This window comes from Lupinus angustifolius, chromosome LG03 (assembly GCF_001865875.1).
Source record: "Lupinus angustifolius cultivar Tanjil chromosome LG03, LupAngTanjil_v1.0, whole genome shotgun sequence".
Taxonomy (NCBI): domain Eukaryota; kingdom Viridiplantae; phylum Streptophyta; class Magnoliopsida; order Fabales; family Fabaceae; genus Lupinus; species Lupinus angustifolius.
The window spans coordinates 933,771-959,106 of NC_032011.1; the positions used below are offsets into that span (position 1 = coordinate 933,771).

The 25,336-nt window shown below is 32.4% G+C and overlaps 5 protein-coding genes and 1 pseudogene across 6 annotated transcripts; 4 read left to right on the forward strand and 2 right to left on the reverse strand.

Annotated features, from left to right (window-relative positions):
* On the forward strand, positions 287–3,117 carry LOC109342805 (SNF1-related protein kinase regulatory subunit gamma-like PV42a). The gene is made up of 3 exons (XM_019580808.1): positions 287–914; positions 1,702–2,059; positions 2,611–3,117. Exons 1-3 carry the CDS (start codon positions 508–510, stop codon positions 2,959–2,961), a joined length of 1,116 nt encoding a protein of 371 aa, XP_019436353.1. The 5' UTR covers positions 287–507; the 3' UTR covers positions 2,962–3,117.
* LOC109342507 (protein LURP-one-related 5-like) lies at positions 4,799–5,875 on the forward strand. Its single transcript, XM_019580484.1, has 2 exons — positions 4,799–5,050; positions 5,410–5,875. Exons 1-2 carry the CDS (start codon positions 4,799–4,801, stop codon positions 5,812–5,814), a joined length of 657 nt encoding a protein of 218 aa, XP_019436029.1. The 3' UTR covers positions 5,815–5,875.
* Positions 8,081–15,575, reverse strand: LOC109342246 (annotated as a pseudogene).
* On the reverse strand, positions 8,651–9,356 carry LOC109342807 (EPIDERMAL PATTERNING FACTOR-like protein 8). Its single transcript, XM_019580812.1, has 2 exons — positions 9,203–9,356; positions 8,651–8,916 (listed from the first exon to the last, which is right to left on the reverse strand). Exons 1-2 carry the CDS (start codon positions 9,306–9,308, stop codon positions 8,678–8,680), a joined length of 345 nt encoding a protein of 114 aa, XP_019436357.1. The 5' UTR covers positions 9,309–9,356; the 3' UTR covers positions 8,651–8,677.
* On the forward strand, positions 16,964–18,413 carry LOC109342806 (ethylene-responsive transcription factor WIN1-like). Of its 2 annotated transcripts, XM_019580810.1 has the most exons (3): positions 16,967–17,283; positions 17,500–18,002; positions 18,170–18,413. In XM_019580810.1, exons 1-3 carry the CDS (start codon positions 17,204–17,206, stop codon positions 18,175–18,177), a joined length of 591 nt encoding a protein of 196 aa, XP_019436355.1. In that variant the 5' UTR covers positions 16,967–17,203; the 3' UTR covers positions 18,178–18,413. The 2 variants fall into 2 exon arrangements, with proteins under 2 accessions (XP_019436354.1, XP_019436355.1); XM_019580809.1 differs by lacking the exon at positions 18,170–18,413 and having other exon boundaries at positions 16,964–17,283; positions 17,500–18,060.
* On the forward strand, positions 20,105–22,998 carry LOC109342808. Its single transcript, XM_019580813.1, has 5 exons — positions 20,105–20,237; positions 21,029–21,142; positions 21,726–21,805; positions 22,195–22,319; positions 22,679–22,998. Exons 1-5 carry the CDS (start codon positions 20,149–20,151, stop codon positions 22,748–22,750), a joined length of 480 nt encoding a protein of 159 aa, XP_019436358.1. The 5' UTR covers positions 20,105–20,148; the 3' UTR covers positions 22,751–22,998.

Sequence of the window (25,336 nt, forward strand, 5' to 3'; positions counted from 1 at the left end):
ATAATTATTCCTTTCTTAAAAAATATTATCTAAAGTAAAATAATCATGCAGGTGTCATCATTGTACCAACAAACTATTGATTTAGTGATCATATATCATATTAAATCATTAATATAATTAAAAAGTTTCGATTCTTGAGAGTAACAATCGTTGAGAAGACAACTACGCAAAAGGTTGAAAAAATATTGTTGATAGCAAGAAAAAAGTGTTATCATTGCATGGGGCTTTGATGAGTCATCTAGTATACAATCACACTTGGCAAGACCAAAACATGCATGCAGAATGTTCCAAATCTCAAGACTACACGTATATATAGCATCCCATGAAAAAGGACAACATAGTAGAGCAATTAAGAACATTCTCAGCACTCACTCTTTGTCTTTTCATGCATATCTTTGATTCTACCTCTATATTTCTCCACTAATACCTATCTCTTCATTCACAAGCATTTCTTAGTTTCACAGCAACAACTAGAAACATTCACAAAAACCAACAAAAACTAAAAACATGCAATGCAGTGAAAGAATGAGTATTAAGGAGAAGAAGGTGAGAGATTTAATGGTGAACAAGAAGAGGCTAGTGGAGGTGCCATACACTGCTTCACTAGCCCACACTATGAACACACTTGTGGCAAACAAGGTGACGGCGGTGCCAGTGGCTGCGCCGCCGGGGCAATGGATCGGAGCTGGAGGGTCTATGATTGTGGAGTGTGATAAGGAAAGTGGTACAAGGAAGCATTATATAGGGATGGTGACAATGCTTGATATTGTGGCACATATAGCTGGTGATGATGGTGGTGACGATGACGATGATGTTATCGATGATCTTGATCAAAAGATGAATGTCCCTGTCTCTTCCATCATTGGTCACTCCTTTGAAGGTCTTAGCTTGTGGACTCTCAACCCCAATACAAGGTTCATTAGTTGGTCAATATGTTTCTTTTATGGTTAAACTATTCTTCTAATTTGTGCATTATGATATAGATAATTACAAAAATGCATATGTTTGGTAACAATATGGTTAGAAGTATAAGGTCCTTCTATAGACCCTTGGACGATCAAAAAGCCAATTGTTTGATTTCTAGGAGCGATAATTGTTAGTCAGTCACACACGCCGATAAAAATTAGTTCCTTACCAAATGGTGAGGAGGAGTCAGACTTTTCTCCATTATTGGAGAGGACAACTAGGTTTTTTAATGTATATGTGAGGGTAAAAATGAAATTTAATGTAAGTTAAAGGGATAAAAATGTTATTGTTTTTTAGTTTTCTTATGTATCTTCACCTAACTGTCCTCTCCATTACTCGAGAGGAGTCTGACTTGGTGAGGAGATACCCTTGTTCGTACAAAAATAGTATTGAATTGATAATTTTTTGAGACCAAGTTCATGAGCATATATGGAACAAAAATATACCTCAACCTTTTATCTGTAAATTTTCACCATAGAAAATGCTTTAATCTACATACTCCTATGTTTTCCAAATTGAATTCAAATATGTATGATTAGTTTATTTTCATATCATCTAATCTTTACTAATTACTACAAAAGATTATTCATTGAACTCAAATGACTATTACTAAGTTTACCCAACAGATTGTTGGTAAAATTGGTTTTGAAGTAGTTATTTGAGTATGTTCACTTGTTCAATATTGAAGCATTGATTTTCAGATATTCTTATGTTATATCTATATACCAAGTCTAGCCTTTTAGATTGTATGGAAGTGTTCAGCAAAGGGATCCACCGTGCTATGGTACCGGTTTACGGCGAAATGGAGAATGTGTCATCTGGTGTGGAACTTGTAGAGGCTGCTTCTAGCTACCAAATGCTCACTCAAATGGATGTGCTTAAGTTCGTGAAAAACAATGCTGGTGGTGAATTACAGAACATTTTGGCACGTTCTGTTCAGGATTTGGGTGCTGATACTGAGATGATTTATGCTATAAGTAACAACACAAGACTAGTTGATGCCATAAAGTGCTTAAAGTCTGCTATGTTAAATGCTGTTCCTATTGTTAGAGCCTCTGATTTAAGTGAAGATGATCATAAGCAGCTTATAAATGTAAATCTCATTCTCAACATACCCTTTTCATATTATAGTAATTTCATGCTAGAAGAAATTTTATTAGTCACACACTACCATATCTTGGGTCATGATATATTTAAAAAGAATAAGTAGTATATAGGAGTTATTTTCGTGTCAGGAGTTGCACGTTAACTAGAATAACAAACTCAATGTCTTACCTAAGACATAACGATCTCCCATCTAGTATACTAGTCTTTTGGAAGGAGAGTCCAATGGGAAAGACTAGTCTATTAGGTGAGAGAATATCATGACTTAAGTACCATATTGAATTTGTTATTCTATCGAAAGTGACCCGATGGTAGCAATTTCTTTTTTGGCGGCTTCACTCACCTATCAGTATTCAGTAATGTACCTTAATTTAGTCCTTTCCGTCACACAACTCTTAATGAAAGCACAAATTGTTAGGATTTAAGCACATGAGAAGAGCCTAACCAAAAAGACTAGTCTATTAGGTGAGAGAGTTTTATGCCTTAAGTAACATATTGAGTTTGCTATTCTATTCAATGAGTGACTCCTAACAATTGCAGGGTAGGTGCAGGAAACTTATTGGTACATTTTCTGCAACTGATCTAAGGGGATGTTACTTAGCAACACTGAAATCATGGTTAGGAATAAGTGCACTAGCATTCACTGAAGAAGTTGCAACAAGTCCATTGTTCACAGCATTTGATACAGAGAGGAGTGAGAACTCTATAAGGGAACTTGTGACTTGTCATGTTGAATCACCAATACATGATGTAATTGATAAGGTAGTAACTAAACATGTGCATAGAGTTTGGGTGGTTGATCAACAAGATTTTCTAGTTGGGGTTGTGTCTCTCAGTGATGTAATTAGAGTTATAAGGCATTCTCTACTATCACATTCAGATGATAAGTGACTAGCACAATTTTGTGCTAACTTGCTGAATCTAGAGTGTTTAGTGTTTCGAGAACTCGGCATTTCTGAACGAGTTTAAAATCTATGTATTGTCGTTATAAAAACTTTTATATTGTCAACATATCGTGATGGTTAACATATAAATGATGAATGATTAGTTAACAGTGTAAAAAAATACTTACATTATCATTCTATACCTATTAAATATAGGTGTGTTTATGAAAATGGGAATGGTTATGTTTGTAACTTGTAAGATAAGCTTTTCCTTACCAACCCAGTTATATATTTTTCAAAATGGATCAACTGTGAGTACCCTTATGAATATTTATTATTAAAATCTATCTACTTACAATGTAAAGTGTTTTTTATATTGTCAGTATATCAACTACTACTGTTGATTTGTATTATTTCTCTTTGAGTCAAGAGTAGTTAACAAGTCAATTAGAGATTATTTACTAATAGCGTAAAAAATATTTATACTGTCAGTGTATATATATTATATATATATATTAAATCGTAGTTAAAACCATTTTTAGTAGTACATGAAAAACAACATAGAAAATGGAAGAATATAACAATTTTATCATTTAAATATAATGATATGATATTTCTATCTTTTATCACAACCGTAAAAATAAGACTTTGTCTATTAAGTACCGGAGAGCTATGATGCACGGATTCACCAAATACCCCCGCGTGTCGGTGTCCGACACGTATCCGACACGGATACGCTCAGATTCGCGAAGGATACGTGTTCATAGAGTATCCAAAAATTAAAAAAATTAAAAAATAAAAATAAATATCAAGACACGTATCAGATTCGTTTTCAATAAAATATAGGATATATAGATTCGTTTTGAATAAAATATAGGATATATAGATTCGTTTTGAATAAAATATAGGATATATAGATTCGTTTTATGATAAGATAGATTTGTTTTCAATAAACACTCACTTATTTAAAGGTCACATCCTATCAACTTACCATCACACCACATTGACCCTCAAATAGCTGGTACTTTCCGATCCATAACGTCGCTGGTCGGTGCTACTGTCTCTACCGCCATAGGTATGTTGTGAAGAACAAACAAAAAAATGCTTACATTTCTTACTTCTTAGTTTCTTTTCGCTTAGTATGTTCCTTTTTGTGAATATTTTGATTTATACTTATAATTTTATCATATTTTATGTATTTTTTATTAATTTATACGCGTATCCTTGAACGTATCGTATCCTACATTTTAGAAAAAATGCATGTCGACGTATCGGATACGTATCGTATCCGATACACGTATCCGTATTTGTGCAACATAGCCGGAGAGAATTCAAATACATAACACACATGTTATTATTGGAGGAATTATTTATTTTTATTGATTGAATATCTAGAGGATGCTATATTTTCCAAATTAAACAGCTTTATATAACTAACTATGGAACAAAATTTCGTGTATAAGTTGAGTAAGAACTTGTCGGTAATTACCCCAATACATCTTTATATAATATATATGTGTATGGCATCTTAGTTATCGAAAAAGTATGTATAAAAACTCACGTGGGATCATATTTATAGATATTTATTTGGGTCCCTAAGATTTTGTTTACATTAAAGATATCCCATGCATGGTTCCATTTCAATGGTGACACATTCCATACCCCACTTTTATTAATCATGAATAATTAATTGAGAAACTATTGTTATAGACATGTGACAAAAATACATTAATAGTCTTCTAATTGATTCTCGATCTCCACTTTATAGTAATATAAATATATTGCTCTCAATGTTTCCCTTTGCAATTCAACTCTTATAATACAATTTACTAGTTCCAAATTCCATGACCCATTTGGTTTCTAGATCAAGTGCAAGAAACATGAAAAAGGGTTTGGTTGATGGATATGTATACAAAGAAGAGATGAACTTCACAGTGCTAAAAACCTCTCTATTCTTCGATGGTGATGGCTTCACTGTGTATGATTGTAATGGCAAATTAGTATTCCGAGTTGACTCTTATGGACCAGATACCATTAGAGATGAACTCGTTCTTATGGATCCAAATGGACGTTGTCTTCTCACCGTTCGCCGTAAGGTATACAACAAATACTGTAATATTCATTGTCAGTGTAACATTCATTTATATTACTTTTTCTTCTGAAAAGTCAATTAAATATAACGATGGATGATGCAGTTATGTCGTGAGTTGATAAAACTTGAGTTTGATGAATTGCAATGTAGTAGGAGTAATAATCTCATAAGCATATAAGAAAACATTAATTTAGAAGCATGGTTGATGATATGTGCATTACAGAATGAGAAAAAAAATGTATATACCGATAATGTAAGAAGTTTGATATACTACCGATTTATCATCTATTGTTCATATTTAACCATTATCGTTAGTTTTTGGAGAGTGATTTTGATGTGTGTAACTAAATTATTGTGAATCAGAGGCCAAGTCTTCATCAACGGTGGGAAGGATTTAAAGGGGAGAGAATGGACGGTGATAAAGCAATCTTCAGCGCGAAGAAAGCATCAATGATGAAACGTGCAAGCGTTACAGTGGAGGTGTACGATAAGCCAGGTGAGGAATACCACATTGAAGGATGCTATTCACAACGTTGCTGCACCGTTAAAAATGGGGTTAAGGAATCAATGGCTGTGATTAATCGGAAGGTGGACCCCACAACGAGTGTGATGCTTGGGAAGGAAGTTTTCTCTCTTTGTGTTAAACCTGGTTTTGATGCTGCTTTTGCTATGGGATTTGTACTCATACTTGATCAAATCAACTGTGATAATTACTTTGATAATGATTCAACCTCAGATCATATGGTGCACCCTACTACAGAGTATTAATTCTTATGTGGTTTTTGGTTTCTTTTGTTTTCGATCTTTGCTTTGAGATCAGGCTTTGTTCAATATTTCAACTATGTAGTGTTGCATATCTTCTGTCCCAAAATATGTATTACTTTATGTATTTCTTTATTTCTCATTGATCAGAAAATGTAAACTTAAGGAATCATTTTCGTATGCCATAGTGTAAATTTTATTATTTTCATGGTTGTACATTTATTATGATATATAATCCCATTTGCTTATGATGAATATTACTATCTTTTCCCATTGGTTTGGTATGCATGATATGAGCACATGCAATTTAATTTCCAAGTGTTTATGGGGGCAAATATTAGAATAAATAGGTCATACTTCATCTATGTTTAAAAAATGTTAGTTTTTACTTTTTAGTTTCTTCTTTACTGCACACAAAAAAAAAACAAGTTGAAAATGATTAATCTTTACTCATTACTTCATCTATGATTTGAAGACCTATACTTATTAGTTAATTAAAAAATGATTAATCTTGTTATTATTTTATTAAAGCACTATAATGGTGATAAAAAATGAGTTTATAGTCAAATAAGAATATTTTTCTTTAAATTTTACCTTGAAGAAGAACTGTTTTTATGCATATTTCGCAATAGAAAACAAAATATGTACCGTTCTTATAGTTGAGGCAAGATTAAAAAATGAAAAAAATTATTAGAAGAGAGAGAAGAAATTAATATTAATGTGAAATATATATTATTGTAAGTTTGTGAGGTCCATTTAAAAACGGAAATAGAATTGTATCCTTAGAAATGATTTTAACTTAAGTTATTTAAATTGTTAATTAAATTGTTGGAATGCGTTAACAAATATAAAATAATCAGCTCATTTAAAACTAAAAATGGATTGTGGATGCTATTAAGTAGATACCATTAATTGATAAGTTATCAGTGAATATTGTTGGAAACTTTATTAAAGCTGATGACATATATATTTTGACCTATATACAATATGATTTTTCTATCCCCAAAACTTTTTAGACCAAAAGAAACATGACTCACTGAATAAAGAAATGTTCAAAATGCTTACTATTTATTTATATTTATTTTCCATTGACCAAAAAGAATCTGGTTTAAATTTCTTTACTCCACATGGTACTTTTACTACATAGTTTATTAAAGAAGATTATGATTATTATTCGATCTAGTAGCGACCTAAGTTCTACAAGTATAAATTCCTTGCATATATTCTTTGAGGTGCAACTAATATGAAATTAATGTATGACTTACACAAATTTGACCAAAATAATGCGAATAACTTGGTCTTACTATGCCAACAAAAAAGCATAAGAAAAAAGTGAACAACAAAAGAGAAAAGAAGTACAAAAAATGATATAGTGCATGGTTCACATGCATACACAACTACATATTAATAAAAAATATATAACCAATTTAAAGAGTCAAGATTAGAAAATATGAAATAATATACTTTGAAGGAATCAAATTCTTATTTGCAAATCTTCATAATTAATTAATTAACAAATAAAATCCATTATTTTACAACCAGATAAGATAGTCTAAACGTATTCAATATTTTATTTTTTTATACATCAATAAATTATTATAAGAATATAGTGTTTTCTAATAAATGCCAAATAATACATGTTTAAATACTTATCTTCTTATCTATTATAAAATTAAAAATATCACATCTCAAATATAAAACAAATCAACTCCATCTATAAATTTAAATCATTAAGTATGGTTAAATATGCAATGCACATACATTAGAAAAAGGTAGAATATTTCTGATATTGATATTACTCTATAATTAACTCAAGTAGTGTTAGGGCTCCAATTACATTTGGTATAAGAACCATCATCTTTATTAATTAAGAGATACAAATATTTTATCATACTATTGTTTCTTTTGTTTTTTTTGTTTTATGTAGTACTTGCCTCTCTATTAATAGAGAAGTCTTATTCTATTTGCTATCACTCTCTTATGAATCTCGAATCCGAGTGAGACTCCTCTCCATTAATGAAAAAGAAATTGCACGGTGTAAAAGTAAAATAGTAATTCACATTGACATTTATATCATTTTTATTTAAAATGATATTACACTTTTACCCCTGCATCATTTGCCTGAGTTAGTCTTGCATGCATTATCATCTGAACACATTACTTTCTCTTAGGTTTAGTTCATGGAATTTGTTCCTTTTATGGTCAAATGTGTGTTATTGTATACTTGAATAGATTAATCAGAAAAATTAAAGATAAACACAAAAAACTATCTCGTTAAGGTAAACTGGAGTAACCATCCACCAATTAACAAGAGCATTAATTAATTACTTTCTGTTTCCCAAAAATAGTACAACTTTATACAAAATAGTTTCTCAAATTAAACAATAAAAAATGTTTGTGAATACATGACATATCACAGTGTGCGATAGATCTCCGGACCAAATATTAAGGTTTCGATTCCTATAAGTAATACTTGTTATGAAAGACAGTTATATTCTCGTACATCTTGAAAAACACTAGTTTTAATTTCTTATTTATAAGATTAGATGATATATATAATTTGTGGTACCAAAAGAGATTAATCAATAAAGGGTGCATTAAATTATTATCTTGATCTTGATGATTGATTTGTTGCATAAAGCATTAAAGTATATGGGAATAAATATACAAAAATGTTTAATAAATTAAAAAGAATAAGGCACAAGAATAAACTCATGAGAGAATAAACATGACCAATGACTAACATATAATATAATCTAAAGAGGATAATCTTTAAGATCATAAACAAAGAAGAGTTAGAGAGTGAATGATAGAAGCATCAACAGAAGTAGGGTTCTAAGAAGTATTAGAACTAAGAAGAAGTAATCAATCATGGTTGAAACAGCTTATTCCCACATCTACACTTCCATGAAAGGAGGTAATATCTATCATCTTCTCCATGTGATAACACTTTGAAACCCTTCTTTTGGTGATGATTATGAACCACCACAGTAGCCATACAAGGCCTACAATTCATGCACTTGTTTACACAAGCTGGAGGTTTTGACCCTATTACCATTTTGCTTTCATCTTCCATAATCTCATTGCTTTCAAAGAATACTGACCCATCTGTTCAACCACAAGGTTCATCATTAACACTAACAATAAAAGATTCACTACCAAGAATTGGAAATCATTACATGGTTCGGATCATATAGGATCCATGATGGTTAACTTTATTATTATGGTTTAAAAAGGTGATAATTTCTTCTACTATAAAAGTAACATATAGGGGGTAGAAAAGTACATGTCAAGAAAAGAAGAATAAAGGTTAAAGATAGAGACTAGTTAGAGAGAGTAAAACCCAAGAAATGCATAGCAGAACCATGAAAAAAGGGGTGCCTTTTGTTTTTACCTGATTTGGGAAGTAGAAGGGTACTGAAGAAAGCCACAGTGATTGCAACTTTGAAGCCATGTAGAGAGTAGATTCTACTTGTAACTGCAGGTGAAGCCATCAACATGAGTGATATTGAGTAGTCTAAGAAGGAAAATGATGTGTTGGAATATAGTAATATAGTGACACAGTAGTAGTGAAGAAAGTTAAGGGAGTGAAAGGGATAGGAGTAGTGGTGTTTGAAATATGATAGGGGAAATAAGAAGAGTTTGAAAAATGTGTCAGACAAAGTTGAAGGATATGTTTCCTACACAAGAGACAATGGTATGGTTCCATGATATAATGGAATTCACAAAGTGAAAAATGGAGTGTTGGGTCTTTTTTTGGGAAATTGGTGGAAACTGATTTTGGACTATTTACTGAATAGTGACTCACTCACTGATATTATATATGATCCCTAGTCCCCTACCCTCCCTAGGGTTTTGCCATTTAACCTCTAATTCTAGAACATTTATTATGGATTTCATTTCATTTTAATATAGTGTTAAGTGTAAAATAATTTATGAATATATATGTAATCCATACAATAACCAAAGTATCATTCAATGCTGTTATGAATCAGGCTCTGAGATCATTCTAAACACATATTTTTGCTCTTTTGCTATTCACTTATGTCATGCCCTAATGGATTTTTTTTTGCATATATATGATAACATGTTAATATTTCTGGACAATAAGGTAGGTGATGTGTGATTTACTTTCCAACATGCCCCCTCCATATAAGCCTGCAGATCAGATGAAGAGTTACCTTTGACCCATAACTAAAGGGTATTTTTTGGCTCATAACAACCAAAAAGAAGTTAGACTTTGGCTCTGATACCATGTTAAGTTTTCATCTCAAAACTAATTGACAATAAGAAGAGTAGCCCAACATATATTAAAAATAATTCATGAGATAATGAGGTAGACAATATAAGACTTACTTTCTGACGGATAATACAAACAAACGAAAAATCATAAATAACTAGCGACTGAGATCATAAATAAAATATTAGTAAAAACATGTAATAGCATGTGGTTAACTAATCTAGGCCAATAATTTGATAATACGATTCCTGCTAGAGCTGACTGAGTGTTGAGATTCACTGTTGACACTGACTTGAGAAGCTTTTCAGTTAGCTTAATCCATAGGAGAAGGGTTGAACCCATTTTCACTATGATAATAATTTGATACACATCAATCATAATGATATGTTAATAGAGTAAAAAGTTTTTAAATTATGCATATTAAACTGTATAGTTATATATGATATATTATTATTGATTAAGAGGAGAGACACTAATTCCAAACATTGCTTAAGGTACAGTTAAGGCCAGATGGTTGAAAAAGAAAAACATAAATACAATGTATTAATTAAGCCTTCATGTTTTGTTTGAAAATCGGTCACACACATATACAGGAGCACATCTGCTATACCATAAAATGTGTCATTCTATATATTACTGCTTATGATTGATTGAAAAAATATATTTAAATTAAAATTTTAATAATTAATTATTTTTCTGACCAATCACAAATAGTAACACATGGAGTGACACGCTATTTTGGGATAGTAGATATACACCAAAAAGAGGGTGAAACCACAGTACGTGGATGCATACACCTGGCTGCAAAATGGTCGTACTTTGTAGAGAGAATGCATCCAACTGTGTTGAATAGACTCCTCACAAGTACTTACAGATTGAAAGTTGTGATTTTGATTTTGGGGTACAATTATTCTATCATATTTTTTCCCATTGATCTTCGGAGTAAAATATATATTTACTATATTATTTATTATTCATTTAGATTATTTTTTCAGGAGTATAAATAACAGATAATAAATTAACAGTGTATAAAACTCATAATTGTTGAATTTTTGTCTGAACCCTATGTGGGGCCTGTTGCCTTAAACACGCACGTAACTGTTTAGATGATTACGGTAACGTCATCTCTACACTTTTCAGCGGGTCTTTTCCATGTTCTGTCTTTGTCCCCTCTTATTTTACATATCCCATGCCTCCTTTTTTGCCAAACTACACCTATGCTATTCTATTCTAGTAAGCTTCTTCTACGACTAATGTTATATCTATGTCAAAAGTAATACATGTAACTTATAAATCAATCATTAATAAATTAAATATTAATTGATGATATATATTATTTTCTTGTGGGCATAAGGATTAATATGAGTATTTAGTAGGATGATATATTATTTTTATTTTTTTATGTCTACTCTCCGCATTTTAATTTCCATTTTCTATGCATAATTTTATTACAAATTTAAATATACCACGTGAATACAGACAAAAATAATAATTACATCTTTCTGCTGTCACTTTTCATATTTATCAAATATTCATTTTGGATCATACCCAATTTCTAATGTTGTTATTATGATCTTGGTTTTAGCCAAATTTACTTCTAAGGATGTCTTTCTATTTTTAAAATCATGGTTATTTTTCAAATAAAGTTGTTTCTAATATTTTTCTTATACCATGTGTAATTGGCTAAATAAGCAAAAAAACAACAACTTAATATTAGTATAAGAGACTCGTACTTAATATATCCTGAAGAGGATAGATGCAGTCTTATCTCATAAGTTTCATTTGTCGGTCCAACTACAAATGCAATGCAGCCCATCAAAAAATTGCAGTGGCATTCTTTTCCTTTTGCAGTGAGTATCTTCTGCTAAGAATATTCATTTTGACTTTCTACTTAATTGACTTTCATGCTGAAACTACATAAGGCCACATTGTGAAGTGTTTCTTAATTTGTATCATTAACATGAGGCACATTTCATATATATTTTACTTACAAAGTTGCATGTTTTTGGTATGCATTAGATTTGTTTATAAATGGCTAGGAAAGGAAGTTGCTGAATAAAATGAATTAAGAAATCATATACAAATAAAGTGAAGAAACACTGCAATTTATCCATGATAGAACTAAAGTCTTGCAATCAGGGTACTGCTAAAATCTGGTAATGCTAAAATCGGGTACTTCCAGTACGGCTACCTTGATACGATTTCACTCTAGTCACTAGCCCTGCCTTCGGCATCCCCCTCCTTGCGGTTAAGGTAACGACTTCGGGCATGGCCAGCTTTGAAGCCATCTTCAGGAAAATAAAATAAAATACATCCCCACAAGACCATTACATACAACATAACAAGTGTGATTAATTACAGGCTTCACACTTCCACCACAAGCACTATATGCGAGTTGATTTTTGGACGGTAATGGAGGAAAAAGAAAAACTTACCATCCATTAAATACATTTGTAATATGATTCTAAAGCCTTCATTTTCTCTTCCTTCCACTCCAAGATCCAAATCGCGAGCAGACCGTAAGTGGTAAGGATGGGTGGCAGGTAGTCAGCTTTGCTGCCAAGAACACGAGCCTTGGTGTCATGGAAGAACTCAAATCTCAGTAGCTCTACGACATTTCCTTCGCTGGAAACTTCAATAGGATAGCGGAGCAGGTGGCCAGGAAGGTCACGATGAAGTGACTCATTGGAATAGAGGTCCCAATATTTAACAGCAACCTCATTCACCTTCCTAATACACTCTAAACTTTCTGGTGTTCATACCACAATGACATGCTGAAACCATGAATCTGATCCCTTGCAGGCTGGCTGGTAGATAAATGATACGGTTGATAAGCTCTCATCGCAACCTCAGAGTCTCTTGCACCATCCATTGATCGCTGGTTGATGTTAGCAGATCCAATGATTATGTATTCAACATCCACTGCATACATAAAAAATAAAAGTCTAGCATCAAAGACCAAGTTCTTGGAGACATAGAAATTATATTTGAGGTTTCTGCAGCTTGAAAGATTGGTTTTCAAAGGATAACACAGTTTGTTTTAAAGTGAAAAAGCCCTTGATTTGATAAAGGGCATGTAGATAAGCCACTAACTGATCTAAGGGTGGATGCATCCTTACTTACTTGAAAGATAAACTCACTACAGATCAGCCTTTTCCAGCTTAATTTTGTGACTTACCTATCATCATCTTGGCATGAACATAAACCACGAAGCGTCGGTTATGTTGGGCTCTCATATAATCTGAATTAGGTTCTGGTTTTTGTGGAGGCTCATACTCTCCTGGTTTCTTGATCTTCCGATTACCAACGCAGAAGAATGTCAAATAGTTCCGAGGATGTTCTACAATTCCCCTGGTTTTGAGTGCCTGAATAATATCCTTATACATCATGTCCATTGTTCTCCTCTGCCAATCCAATATTGCCTGGACTGATGCACTTTCTCGAAAAACCCTCTGGTCACGTTGGAACCACAATATACACAGTGAACCTTTCCCCAGCTTCAATCTTACTAACAATCTTGAGAGATAGCTCCTTTGGGATAACATGCAGAGCACCAATGTCTTCAGGCTTTATACCATCAGCAGTCCAACCAAAACAGCTTCCAAGGAAATACTGATTTTCGATGTAGATGAATTTCTTTGCACGTCGAATAGCATTGATATAACTGAACATTCCATGTTTCATGATCATCAAGGAATGTCACTGGGGATGGGGGAATAATGACATCTTCAAGATTTCTCAGTGGAATAAGTAAATCCTTTCCACCTTGCTTCCTCCATCTCTGCTCAAAGTTGAACAAAACATCCCAAGCAATAGGCCTTCAAGCCGAGAGTGTATGTCATGCCAAGGTTCCCTAGGACCACCTTTTGAGATTGTCGTACCACGAAAGTTAGGCTGATGAAGGTCATTAGATGTGCTGTGTCCAGGGTTCTAAAAAGTGAATGGAATTGTGTATCATATCTTCCATCACAAAGATCAATACCCCCAACAAAACTCGCAATTCTTCGCTCATGTGACCCTCCAATCGGCAACTTACTGTCTACTACCACAATCTTCTGATGATGAGTAAACATGGTTGCAAGTTCTATATCCTGAATAATGCTTCCACCATCATCAGGATTGCGGAAGAAGTTACCGGTTTCTTGATCACAAGTAGCCATCAACCCATCTTTGTTAATAAACCAACGGATGTTCTATCATCCCAAACAAGCATTAACACCCTGACACCTTCATTTGCCTTTTTCTTGAGAAGCTCACCCAGTGTTGTGTCTCCTGCAGGTTTCGGCCTCATAGAATCCCCTATCAAGGAAATCTCAGTATAAACAGACCACCCTGTGATGTATATTAAGTGCCTTGCGTTAGTGATTGCATCGAAAACACCCTCCCAACATCTCTGAGGCTCATAAGTCTGGCCTCCACTAAGTGGTATTTTAGGAACAAAGTTATCTGGAACATGAGAATCTTGGTAAAGAGAAACCTTACATCCTTTTCTTTGTGAAAAGAAAGCATAAGGAACACCAGGAAATTCAGGACTTCTAATGCCAAGAGCCCATCTTCTGTCTTTTGAAACATCAAAAAATTGCAGCTTCACATGAATCTAGGATTTACTATGCTCCTTGTCTATAATTCTTGTCCTTCCGACCGGTGCCTTCTCTAGATCAATGGTTGCATAAAGTTCAGCAACTCCTTTTCCAAAACCAACTTTCTCCTCAATGTTGTGCACAACCTAAATTATAAAAATGCATACAGAACAGGCAAGACCAAAAGTCAATAATTAGGTACATGGAAAATATAGGTGAATGAATGGTACATGTATTGATGTATATGTTTATGCATGCATGAATGAGGGTAATTTACCATAACAATTTGCCTGCAATGGTCGGAAAAGGTCCAAACTAGAATGAATATGGCTTACTATCAGCATAAGTTTTCGAAACATTGAAGCAAGTTTTGTTGTGGTTGAAGTTCAGTGACTAACATGAAGATTCATTGACAAAGGTGGAGCATGCTTTAGTTTTGTTCTTGTTTTTGGGATAAAATATAACATATTCAGAATAAAAGGAAAAATATGGTGAAATAACATATTATTGAGGTAAAAGACTAACTTCGCTATAAATCAAGGATATCTCCTCATATACGGATAAAGAACTAATCTCTTTCGAGGTACGTCCTCCCAACAGGTGTCGTTTCCAGAAATCGAACCTTTGAACTCTTACTATAATAATATCTATGTCTGGATGAGATGTTTGCTGCAAAAAAACATGAAATTTATATCACACAAACAAGACAAGCTGAAAGCATGTAACTTTGGATGAATCATATAAAACAACAAAATATATATAAGATATTTTACTAATAAAAGAGAATCACTAAGAGAAGAGAATGAAGAAGATGAGAATAGAAAAGAGCTGAGACTAACATCAGCAGAGCAGAGATGGAAATCAGTGGTCGAATTTGTGAAAAGGAAGATGAGAAAGTAGCGTATTGTTAGACCAGACAACGACCGGAGAGTTTCTCGAAGTTTCATGGTTAGTGAAACATGAATAGTCACACAATTGAGACCATATCAACCAAAACTTTAAGACAATGATTATACTCTTTTTTATTTGCAATCTTTTTCACTTATTTTCTGGTATTCAATCATACCCTATTAACATGTATAATAATAATAATCATAATAGTGATGATTAAGACTATCAGCACAAAAGGAAAAAACATTTAGCATTAGAGGTTTCTTTCTATCCCTGCAGACATTTTTTCCATCTATAGGACTTGAACCCGAGATCTTGCTTAAGAGGAATCAAGCATCTACCATTTGAACCAACACTCGTCCTTAAGAATTTGTATCTCTTCAATATCTGGGACTAGGAATAAAAACTATATTCAAAATCACAGAACGGTTTCTGTTGTGAAATTTTCATGAGAAATTATTGATTGCCAATCTTGTATATAGACAACACTGTCTTTCAAACTTGGAAGCTAACGGCTGCCACCTTGGTGTAACTCACTATCATTTCCAAATAATGTTCAATAGAAAAAGACATCCTCCAAATCTCTGCGTAACTATAAGGTTGTCTGTCTTGTGTGATCAAGAAGTCATGGTTTTGAATACCAGAAAAAATCTACTTGCTCGCAGGAATAAAGTTACATACATCTTTTATTCTGAGACTTTATTAAGTGAGAACCTTATACATTGGTCGTTTTGAATAGTACATTTATAACTGCGGTGTAGTTCATCTGTATTTATGACTTCTACTTTACTTAGTCCTTTCTATAAGTTACATGTTATATCATAATTATTATGCTACTCTCATCTTTCTTAAATCTAGTGATAACTCAATGGTGAAATCTAAGGTTAGGTTCTAAGTTAAATACTTTAAGTCCCGTGAACTAACTAAACAAGAAATAGCTAAAGGTTGGTCTCATATTTTAACCTAGCATCCCAAACATAATTGCTTTCAAGGTTTTAAGTTTGGATTCACAACCATAATTGACATCATTGTGTTTCTTTTTTTTCAGTATTCTCTTGTAACTATATTGTGATTTGCTAAATACTAATCGTCTAATTCCTTTCGAAGTGTGTGTTCACTATCAGGAATCGAATCTTCCACCTTTTGATCTTTCGGGAGATCTAGGGGGCATACACTACTAGATAGACGAAAACTTTGTTGATAATTGTAACATCTCTTTAAAACCATGGTTGCTTTGGACTAATAATATTCTCACACTTTTATTCCTACTCCATGTTTTATACATAATTTATCATCATCTACCCTTGTTTCCAAAGCAAAAAAAGGAAAAAATTAATCAAGTATAAAGAGTGTGAAAATATATTCTTGGTTGTTTCATGTGAGTTTTGAAGTCTATTATAAACCTAGCCTTACTCTAATATGAAACTTCTCTGTTAAAGGAACTTCATGTGATATCAGCATCAAAGGTACAAAGAGGGTAACATAATAATTTGGTCATTTTGATTTGCACCAACTTTATGGACACCTTTCAAAATACACAACTTTAGAAACTAGCCTTAAATTGCAGTAACATCATGACATAAGTGACTTCCACATTTTAACTCATGAAATTCCTTACATATCTCTAACACTCTAACATACACACACATCTTCCTAGTATCAGAAGATAGTTCTTTCTGACAACATGGTTCAATCAAAGAAATACAAAGGTGTCAGGCAACGCCATTGGGGCTCATGGGTTTCCGAGATTCGCCACCCTTTATTGTATCTACATCAAACTAACTCAATCTTTTGTTTATTTTATTGTTACTAAGTACTATGTTACTTGAAGTTGCAGAGCCGATATTCTAACCGAAAATCGGACTGTGCCACTTGAGTACAATGAGAACTTTGTTGATAACTTTTCATTCATTTTATAATATAAAGTATCAAACTTTGTATATCCATGCATAATTTGTCAAAATAACTTGGTTTGTTTAGGAAAAGGAGGGTGTGGCTTGGAACATTTGAAACAGCTGAAGAAGCTGCAAGAGCTTATGATGAAGCAGCAATTTTGATGAGTGGAAGAAACGCCAAAACAAATTTCCCAGTTTCTGATAACAACAAAACAAGCAACCATCACAGTTCAAATCCTTCTTCTTATTCTTCTTCAACAACAACATTTTCTGAAGTTGTAAGTGCAAAGATCAAGAAATGTTGCAAGTACCCTTCACCTTCCTTAACTTGTCTAAGGCTTGACACTGAGAATTCCCATATTGGTGTATGGCAAAAGCGTGCAGGGTCTAGTTCTGAATCAAATTGGATCATGATGGTTGAGTTAGAAAGCAAGAAGAATATTCATAATAATAACAGTAATGGAGCTTATGATTCAAAGTTGCAAGTGCCAAACACCACAGATAAGGTTAAAGCAGAAGAAAGTAGCATTAATGGGTTGGATGAGGAGCAAAGGATGACACTGCAGATGATAGAGGAACTTCTCAACAGAAACTAAGTCAACAACGATCTCCTGTCCCAAAATCTCTGTTTCTTCCTGTCCCTATCCGATAAATATATACAAAGTAATATAACTTTGTTTTTATATTTTTTTCTATTTACTGAATGATACATTTTAATTGGTCCGGGACATGGATCGAGACAACATATCTCTATTCAAACTAAGTCTAATGTGCTTTCATTTTCATGTGGGGGCACATTTAAGGATATTGAAGTTACAACCCATGAAGTAGTCTTTTTCATTGGGTTTTATCTGTCTGTTTGTTTGTCCTAAGTAAAAGAGAGTGCTTTTTATTAGGAATTTACTATAGGATTATTTCCCACATATGTGTAACTACCTATGCCCAAGTTTAACTTATGTACCCTCTATAAATACTATCTACCTTTCTAACTAGGAATTTTACTATACTTTTTCAGAAACTCGAAATGGGTACAAGTCTGCAAGATTAATTTGGTACGCAATAGTTAAATTCGAGTGTGACGACAAATTTGATATGTAAAGTTAATGAGTATAGCCGATAATAATTGAAACTATAATAATTCAAATGGTAAACAAGCATAATGTACAATTCTATAACATGGTGTTGTTGGTGTAGCATTGATCTTAATATATACAAGGCAATACGGTTCCTACATTTTTCATCTTAATTGAAGACAATGAATGACACATTGAATTTATGGGAAGAGGTTGAGTATTGGAAAGGAATATGGAAAAGCAAATTATATGTACTCTATAAAGGGTGTAACACTGAAATATTCCATTCCTGAATGGAAATTAATGAATTTGGGAATAACAAGCTCTATGTGATAGAGACTTATATGTCTCTTAGGCTAGGGCACTTGTGTCATGTTACTGTAGATATATTATGGAGGGGTTATCGCTACCCCGAATCGATTAAAATGTTACTTTTTGTTTTTAAATTTTTTCTCAGTCAAACTAGGAATTTTACTATACTTTCTAACTAGGAATTTTACTATACTTTTTGTCAAGTTATAACTGCATTATATAAATGGACATATGTAATACAATGTTCTTAAAGTATATGTGAGTGGATTCTTGAATACTCATTAGGAGCCGATCTTATGACTTTATAAATGCTTATAGAGGTACTTATTGATTATATCAACATATACTTCATATTAGTATGAATATTATAACTCCCAACCTTATGGGTTATTCCTTACCAATTGAATGAACATTTGTTAATTAAGTGAATTTGATAAAGGAGTGATGTTGCCAATGGGAAAGGGCACTCTATAGTGAAGGTGTTCAAAAAGAAACTATTACAAGGTTTAGGATTAATGATTACAATCATATTTTTATAGTTGATTTAGAATAAACTGGTTTAATTTAAATCATTAATACATTATCAATGAAGAGAATTTGGTTGAGTCTATCAATCCTAAACCATATTATAATTTCTAATACAAAAGTCATGAATATATTCTATTTGAAAAAATTAAGTTAAACTTATGAAATTGTTACTTATAGTTGAAATGTATGAGAGATTATAGTTTAAAGTTTATGTTAATGTTATGAAACTCGAGCTGAATGTTAAATTGGAAGAGATCCTGTATCATGTTAAACCAATTTAAACGGTTAAACCATCTGGATGGACGAAATGATTTCATATATAATTAATAATTTTATTAATAAATATATAATTATATATAAGTGTAAAATTTTATATAATTAATAATTATATTGAAATAACATCTCTTACTATTTATTGGACCGAAGTAAAACAAAATATTAGAATAGTGTTCCGTTTTTTTTATAATTTTAAGTAAATCGCCCGATTTACTTCCCAGGTTATTCTGATTTACTTCCCGGATTATTTCGGTTTAATCAAGTTTAGCATGGTCAGACCGAAATTTTCCTGGTTCAAAGCAGTTCAACTCTCATTCAGTTAAGACCATATAAATCATAGTCGTTTTCAAGTCTAGTCAATAATCAAACCGGTCAAACTGCCTAGTACGGTCTGATTCTCACACCAGATTAATACTATACATATTTGAGGTATTTAACTATAGAATTCACTAAACCTTGGTTACTTAAAAAACATATAAGGAGGGCACTTAAGTAATTTCAACAATACAACTAAATGATCAAAAAGCGTGAATGAATTTGATTTCATGAAACGCAGAGAACAGAAGAAGAAGAAGAAGAAAATGATACTTGCGGTCCTATTTGCGAATGTTGAGGGTAACATTCTCATTGAACGGTTCGTTTAGATTTATCCCTCTTTCCATTTTCTCTTCCAATTTCCAATTTTTGCTTATTTGTTCTGTGAATTTTGATTTGTTAGTTCAGATCCTTTCCCGCATCTCAAAATTGGGAACTTTCATATTACTGTTCGATACCAATTGAGAACTTTCAGCTTCTGATTTTTAGTAAAAATCCCAATTAAACAAATGTGTAAATTTCATTATACTTTTTTTGGGTGGTAAAAACTAAAAAAAAAAAAATGAAACCTTTATTTAACAAAGAGTTGATCCAGTAGTGTAAAGTCTCGTTCGATTCCCAGGTATCATACATGGCTTAGGGTAGATCCCTCAGAGCGACACTTGTTGAGGGGTATCCACAAACTCCCGAAATGGATTAATTCATTACTCATAGGGTGACTGGATACCATTCGTTAAAATAAGCTATAAAGAGCTTATAGGAAGTCATAAGCTACTGTTATAAGCTCAAATGAGTTGTCTATAAGTTCTACCACACATCACTTTTGATATGGCCCTCTTGTTAATGTTTCATGTTTGAACCAATTTGTTGTAGTAATTGATCAAGTATTTGGACATTTTAGTAACCTCTTTGTATGCTATCTTGCTTAATTGAGGAGGGGTTAGTTAGTTTCATACACATTACACATTTTACTTTCTTCACTTTCTATGTTAGATGTTTGAGCTTCAGATCGAGGAAAAAAAGGAAATAAAAACTAGACGTTTTGGTTTTGGTTTTGGTTTCATTTTATGATTATGTATTGAGTTGAGCTCGGTGGATTTATAATTGCAGTTTTCATGGAGTCCCTGCAGAGGAACGGCTACACTGGCGTTCTTTCTTGGTTAAGCTAGGAGCTGACAATCTTAAGGGTATAAAGAATGAAGAACTTCTGGTTGCTTGCCACAAGTGCGTACACTCGTCTGTCATGAATCTCATGCCTTTCAGATGTTATCTATGAATTCCTTCAACAAAAAAGAGATGTGATGTTCGAATGTTTGTTTACCTGCATAACCTGTCTTATGTAAGAGCATTTTGTACCAGTATTTGAATCTGAACCATTGAGGGGGGAATGAACTTGTAGCAGACAACGACAAGGAAAATAGGATGTCAAACCCGTGTATCTTAATCATTACCAAATAAAAACTATCCTGGACATTGCTCAGTTATCGTTTATATTTTTCAGTGCAAGAAGACCGAAAAACTGAATAACATTTGTTGCTACAGTTTTTCAGTTCTCAGATAGTATATTCATTAATGGGAAGACTGGAAATGAATTGTAGAAGTGGAAGCTAGTCCACTGGCATGCAAACTTGACCCATGCATTTTAGCAGTTTAGATTACTGGAGTCATGAAAGTCATAAGTTTGACTTGATACAAGTCTCTAAATTTTTCCTTTTGCTTGTTCGTTCATATTCCTTCATTTTATAAAATTCTGTCTCGTGTGATGATATGGTATTTTACTTGTACATCTTATACATGTCTTTATCAGGTCAGTTTATATTGTATACACAGTGCTCGGAGATGTCAGCATCTTTGTTGTGGGGAAGGACGAGTATGACGAGCTTGCTTGTACGTATTCAATAATCCAATTTTTTTATATTTGGTGGTGGTAAATAAGAGTATAGAAACGAGTAATCTGAATTGTTGATGCTCTAATAAGGATGTATTATGTATATGTCAATATTTCATATTTGCTGACAGTAAAACTAAACTGTAGAAACAAGTCATCTAGGTGATGCTCTCATAGGGATGTTGAATCGTAACATTTATTTCATATTTGCTGATGGTAAACTGAAACCATAGAAATGAGTCCTGTCATTTTGTTATGCTTGAAAGTGGACATTCTCCATTATATTTTTCAGTGCCACAAATATCATTTGGAAGAATGTCTATGTATTATTCGAGAGGCTTCAAGCACTTTTCACTTTACTATTTACCGACGTTTTGTTTTTCTCCAGTGTCAGAAGTAATCCTTGTTATAACCTCAGCTGTGAAGGATGTATGTGGGAAGCCGCCAAGCGAGCGCCTTTTCCTTGATAAGTATGGAAGAATTTGCTTGTGTTTGGATGAAATTGTATGGAAGGTGAGGATACATGCTGCACTATGTTTACTAAAAAATGAGCTACATTTTTCAAAGTTTTCTAAGCTTATTCATTCAGTGCATCTAGCTAGTGTAAATTTTACTATTGATGTCAACCATTTTGGCCGAACATTAATATTTGCGTTGCACATGAATTAATGTTCAATCTTTAATCATGCAAGTTATGTGAACTAATGTTCAATCTTATAATCATACAAGTTATATAAGTTATGGTCAATCTTATAATCACTTATCCATACTCTATTTATATATGTGTGTGTAACTTTTGTGTGCCCCATTGTTGCATGGAGCAAGTTCTTCTTGATGTTTTGCTTGACATGTTCCATGTGTATCTTTTGAAGGGGTATTTGGAAAATACTGATAAAGATAGAATCAAAAGATTGATAAGGTTGAAGCCACCAGCAGAGTACTGAATGAGAAGTTCTAGCCCAGTCATAATAAACTCAGCAATGTGAATCTTGGGCAATGGTAAGGTACTAAAGTTTCTCAGGGTATTTGAGATTTGCAACAACTTTCATTTAGTCAAAACCTCTGCTATAGCTGAAAATCATGCTGGTCCAATATTTGTATTGATCTTGTGAATTTTAAACAATTTCTATTTTGCAGCATTTACTTGCTTGATTTTATGCTACCTTGTGCAATGTGTTTATCTTGTTCTTTTCTTTTATCGTTGACCGACCAAAAGGGGTGCGCATTAATGTACCACAATAAGTGTCACTCTATGTGCCATGAGATTGCCATTGGTTGAAAAAAAGTGTTTAAGTTTAATTATTTAGTATTTTTCTGACCAATCATAGTTTATAGCACATGGAGTAACACAAATGTGTTCGGAGAAAGTGACAAGGTTAAATGTGTGGACAATAGCACAAAACTGCAATGTGGATTGCAAGGAAGGCTTGAATATAAATAATATGACACGAGCTAAGCGAGACCAAATAAAATAATATATTCTATACTCATCTTTACCCTTTTATTTCTTTGTTTCTGACGATTATACCAGAGGATATTATATTTGAACTAAATTTACTTTAGTATGATATTAATCAATATATATACACATGATTCACACAGAATTGAATTGGAACCCATGTTTTATCCTTATTATTTCATTCAACAAAATATATAATTGTAATACATTTAGCAAATTTTGATAATAAAATCACTTGTTAAAACATCTTTCTCACAAAATTTTTGCAAATCTTCAAATATACAAACTCAATGTGGTAATTTTATGGTTTTTTCACAATATTTGTTGGATGAGTGGGGATCCATTTACTTTGAGAGTAAGTTTTTTAAACTTACTCATCATCTTTGCTATCAATTCTAGGGAAATTTAATAATTTAGATCTACTCACTAATTTAAAAAACTTAATTATTTGAATTAATGAGTAGACTTAACTATTGAATTTCTTAAGAATAGATAGCTAGGATGTGAAATAAGTTTTTTTCTCTTACCCTCTCTTAAAAAAGAAAGAAAACTATAGGTAATCACAAATGAAAGACACTTGATTGAACAAGTAGTGTGTCTATAACCAAATCATATGAAAAGTAAAATTAATTATGCATGTAAGTTGGAGATGAAATATTAATGCAATTGAAAACCATTAAAATAAAAGTAGTGACCATGCATTCATATTTCAAATATAAGGGCAATGACACCACCCTAGCCAACCATGGCAATGGTGGCTTTTGAGTTATGTTCTTGGACCTCGAATAATTAAACTAATGGAAATATTATGGAAAAGTTGCAAGTTATTTTCTAATTAATTAACTATTAATGGCTTTCCAATGATGCCATTAGAACTATAATATGACAAAGGAAATAGAATAGAAACATATTATTGCAAATTAATTTCTAATCAATTAACTTCTAGTGGCTTTTGAGTGGTGTTGGAGCTGCAATAACTTAATGGAAACATCACAAGTTCATATCAAATCAATCAGATTCTAGTGGCTTTTGAGTGATGTTGTTGGAGCTATAATAACTCTTTGGAAATATAATGAAAAAAATGCAAATTAAATTCTATTCAATCAGCCTCAAATGCTATAATTTTAATTTTAGAATTAAAAAAGGTAATATAGTTTTATGTAGGAAAATTAAATACTAATTCAAGTTACAAATTAAATACTAATACGTATGAGTGTTGATTCTAGTACATTTTTTTCTTTTAAAAGATGCAAACATGTAACACATTATTGAATCTTTTCAGGAGAGTGTTCAAAATGATATATAATTATATGTATAAGTATATAAAAATTAGATATATTATGTTTAGATTGTTGAAAAATCAGAAATTAAATTAAACATCAAACAAAACCAGTTTCTTTAATTTTGTAGTAATGCTTCAATAGCTTATTTTTGTAATATGTTAATATAGAAGTTTGTTATAGTGAACGATACTAGAGTTTCACTGGGATATGAGAAAAGTGAAGAGTAAAAAATGAGAACTAAAATCTTAAAAAATTAGTTTTATGAGTTTTTTCTACTTATAAACTTTTTCATTCATCCCCTTGTATCCGTTGTGGGACTTTACACTTGAATAAACCTAATAATATCATACACTTTCTAGTCCACTTTTCCTTAACTCTACTATGTCTCAGCCGGACCATCGGTTCTGATAATACTTGTTGGACCAGACTGCGACTAGGGAGTCTCCAACTCAAGAGGAAGGGAAGAGTAAAGAAACACATATGAGACATCATGTCTTGAACCAAACCCTTAAAAATTAGTTCCATAAGTCTTTTTTACGTATAAACTTTTTTAGACTTGAATAAACCCAACAATTAGCATATCATATATATCATTTACATTTTAAATATCATTGACACACAAAAAATAGTACAAATGAGTAGTATTTAATATACAGATAGTGTGCAAAAAAAACTTTACACTAATAATACATAGATATCATTATAATTAACATTATGATTAGAAAATATAGTTAAAGACAAACCAAACTACCCCATTGTCCTTGCTATAAAACCCACTCATACAATCT

What these genes read in the sequence shown, in the direction of transcription:
- LOC109342807 (XM_019580812.1), bottom strand. Translation starts at nt 9,308, where the DNA reads ATGTTGATGGCTTCACCTGCAGTTACAAGTAGAATCTACTCTCTACAT. An exon ending in CCTTCTACTTCCCAAATCAG is followed by an intron (nt 8,917 to 9,202) that starts GTAAAAACAAAA and finishes GTGGTTGAACAG; the next exon opens with ATGGGTCAGTATTCTTTGAA.
- LOC109342805 (XM_019580808.1), top strand. Translation starts at nt 508, where the DNA reads ATGCAATGCAGTGAAAGAATGAGTATTAAGGAGAAGAAGGTGAGAGAT. An exon ending in ACTCTCAACCCCAATACAAG is followed by an intron (nt 915 to 1,701) that starts GTTCATTAGTTG and finishes TACCAAGTCTAG; the next exon opens with CCTTTTAGATTGTATGGAAG. An exon ending in ATCATAAGCAGCTTATAAAT is followed by an intron (nt 2,060 to 2,610) that starts GTAAATCTCATT and finishes TAACAATTGCAG; the next exon opens with GGTAGGTGCAGGAAACTTAT.
- LOC109342808 (XM_019580813.1), top strand. Translation starts at nt 20,149, where the DNA reads ATGAAACGCAGAGAACAGAAGAAGAAGAAGAAGAAAATGATACTTGCG. An exon ending in CTTCTGGTTGCTTGCCACAA is followed by an intron (nt 21,143 to 21,725) that starts GTGCGTACACTC and finishes TGTCTTTATCAG; the next exon opens with GTCAGTTTATATTGTATACA. An exon ending in TGGATGAAATTGTATGGAAG is followed by an intron (nt 22,320 to 22,678) that starts GTGAGGATACAT and finishes TATCTTTTGAAG; the next exon opens with GGGTATTTGGAAAATACTGA.
- LOC109342507 (XM_019580484.1), top strand. Translation starts at nt 4,799, where the DNA reads ATGACCCATTTGGTTTCTAGATCAAGTGCAAGAAACATGAAAAAGGGT. An exon ending in TTCTCACCGTTCGCCGTAAG is followed by an intron (nt 5,051 to 5,409) that starts GTATACAACAAA and finishes ATTGTGAATCAG; the next exon opens with AGGCCAAGTCTTCATCAACG.
- LOC109342806 (XM_019580809.1), top strand. Translation starts at nt 17,204, where the DNA reads ATGGTTCAATCAAAGAAATACAAAGGTGTCAGGCAACGCCATTGGGGC. An exon ending in GAGATTCGCCACCCTTTATT is followed by an intron (nt 17,284 to 17,499) that starts GTATCTACATCA and finishes TGGTTTGTTTAG; the next exon opens with GAAAAGGAGGGTGTGGCTTG.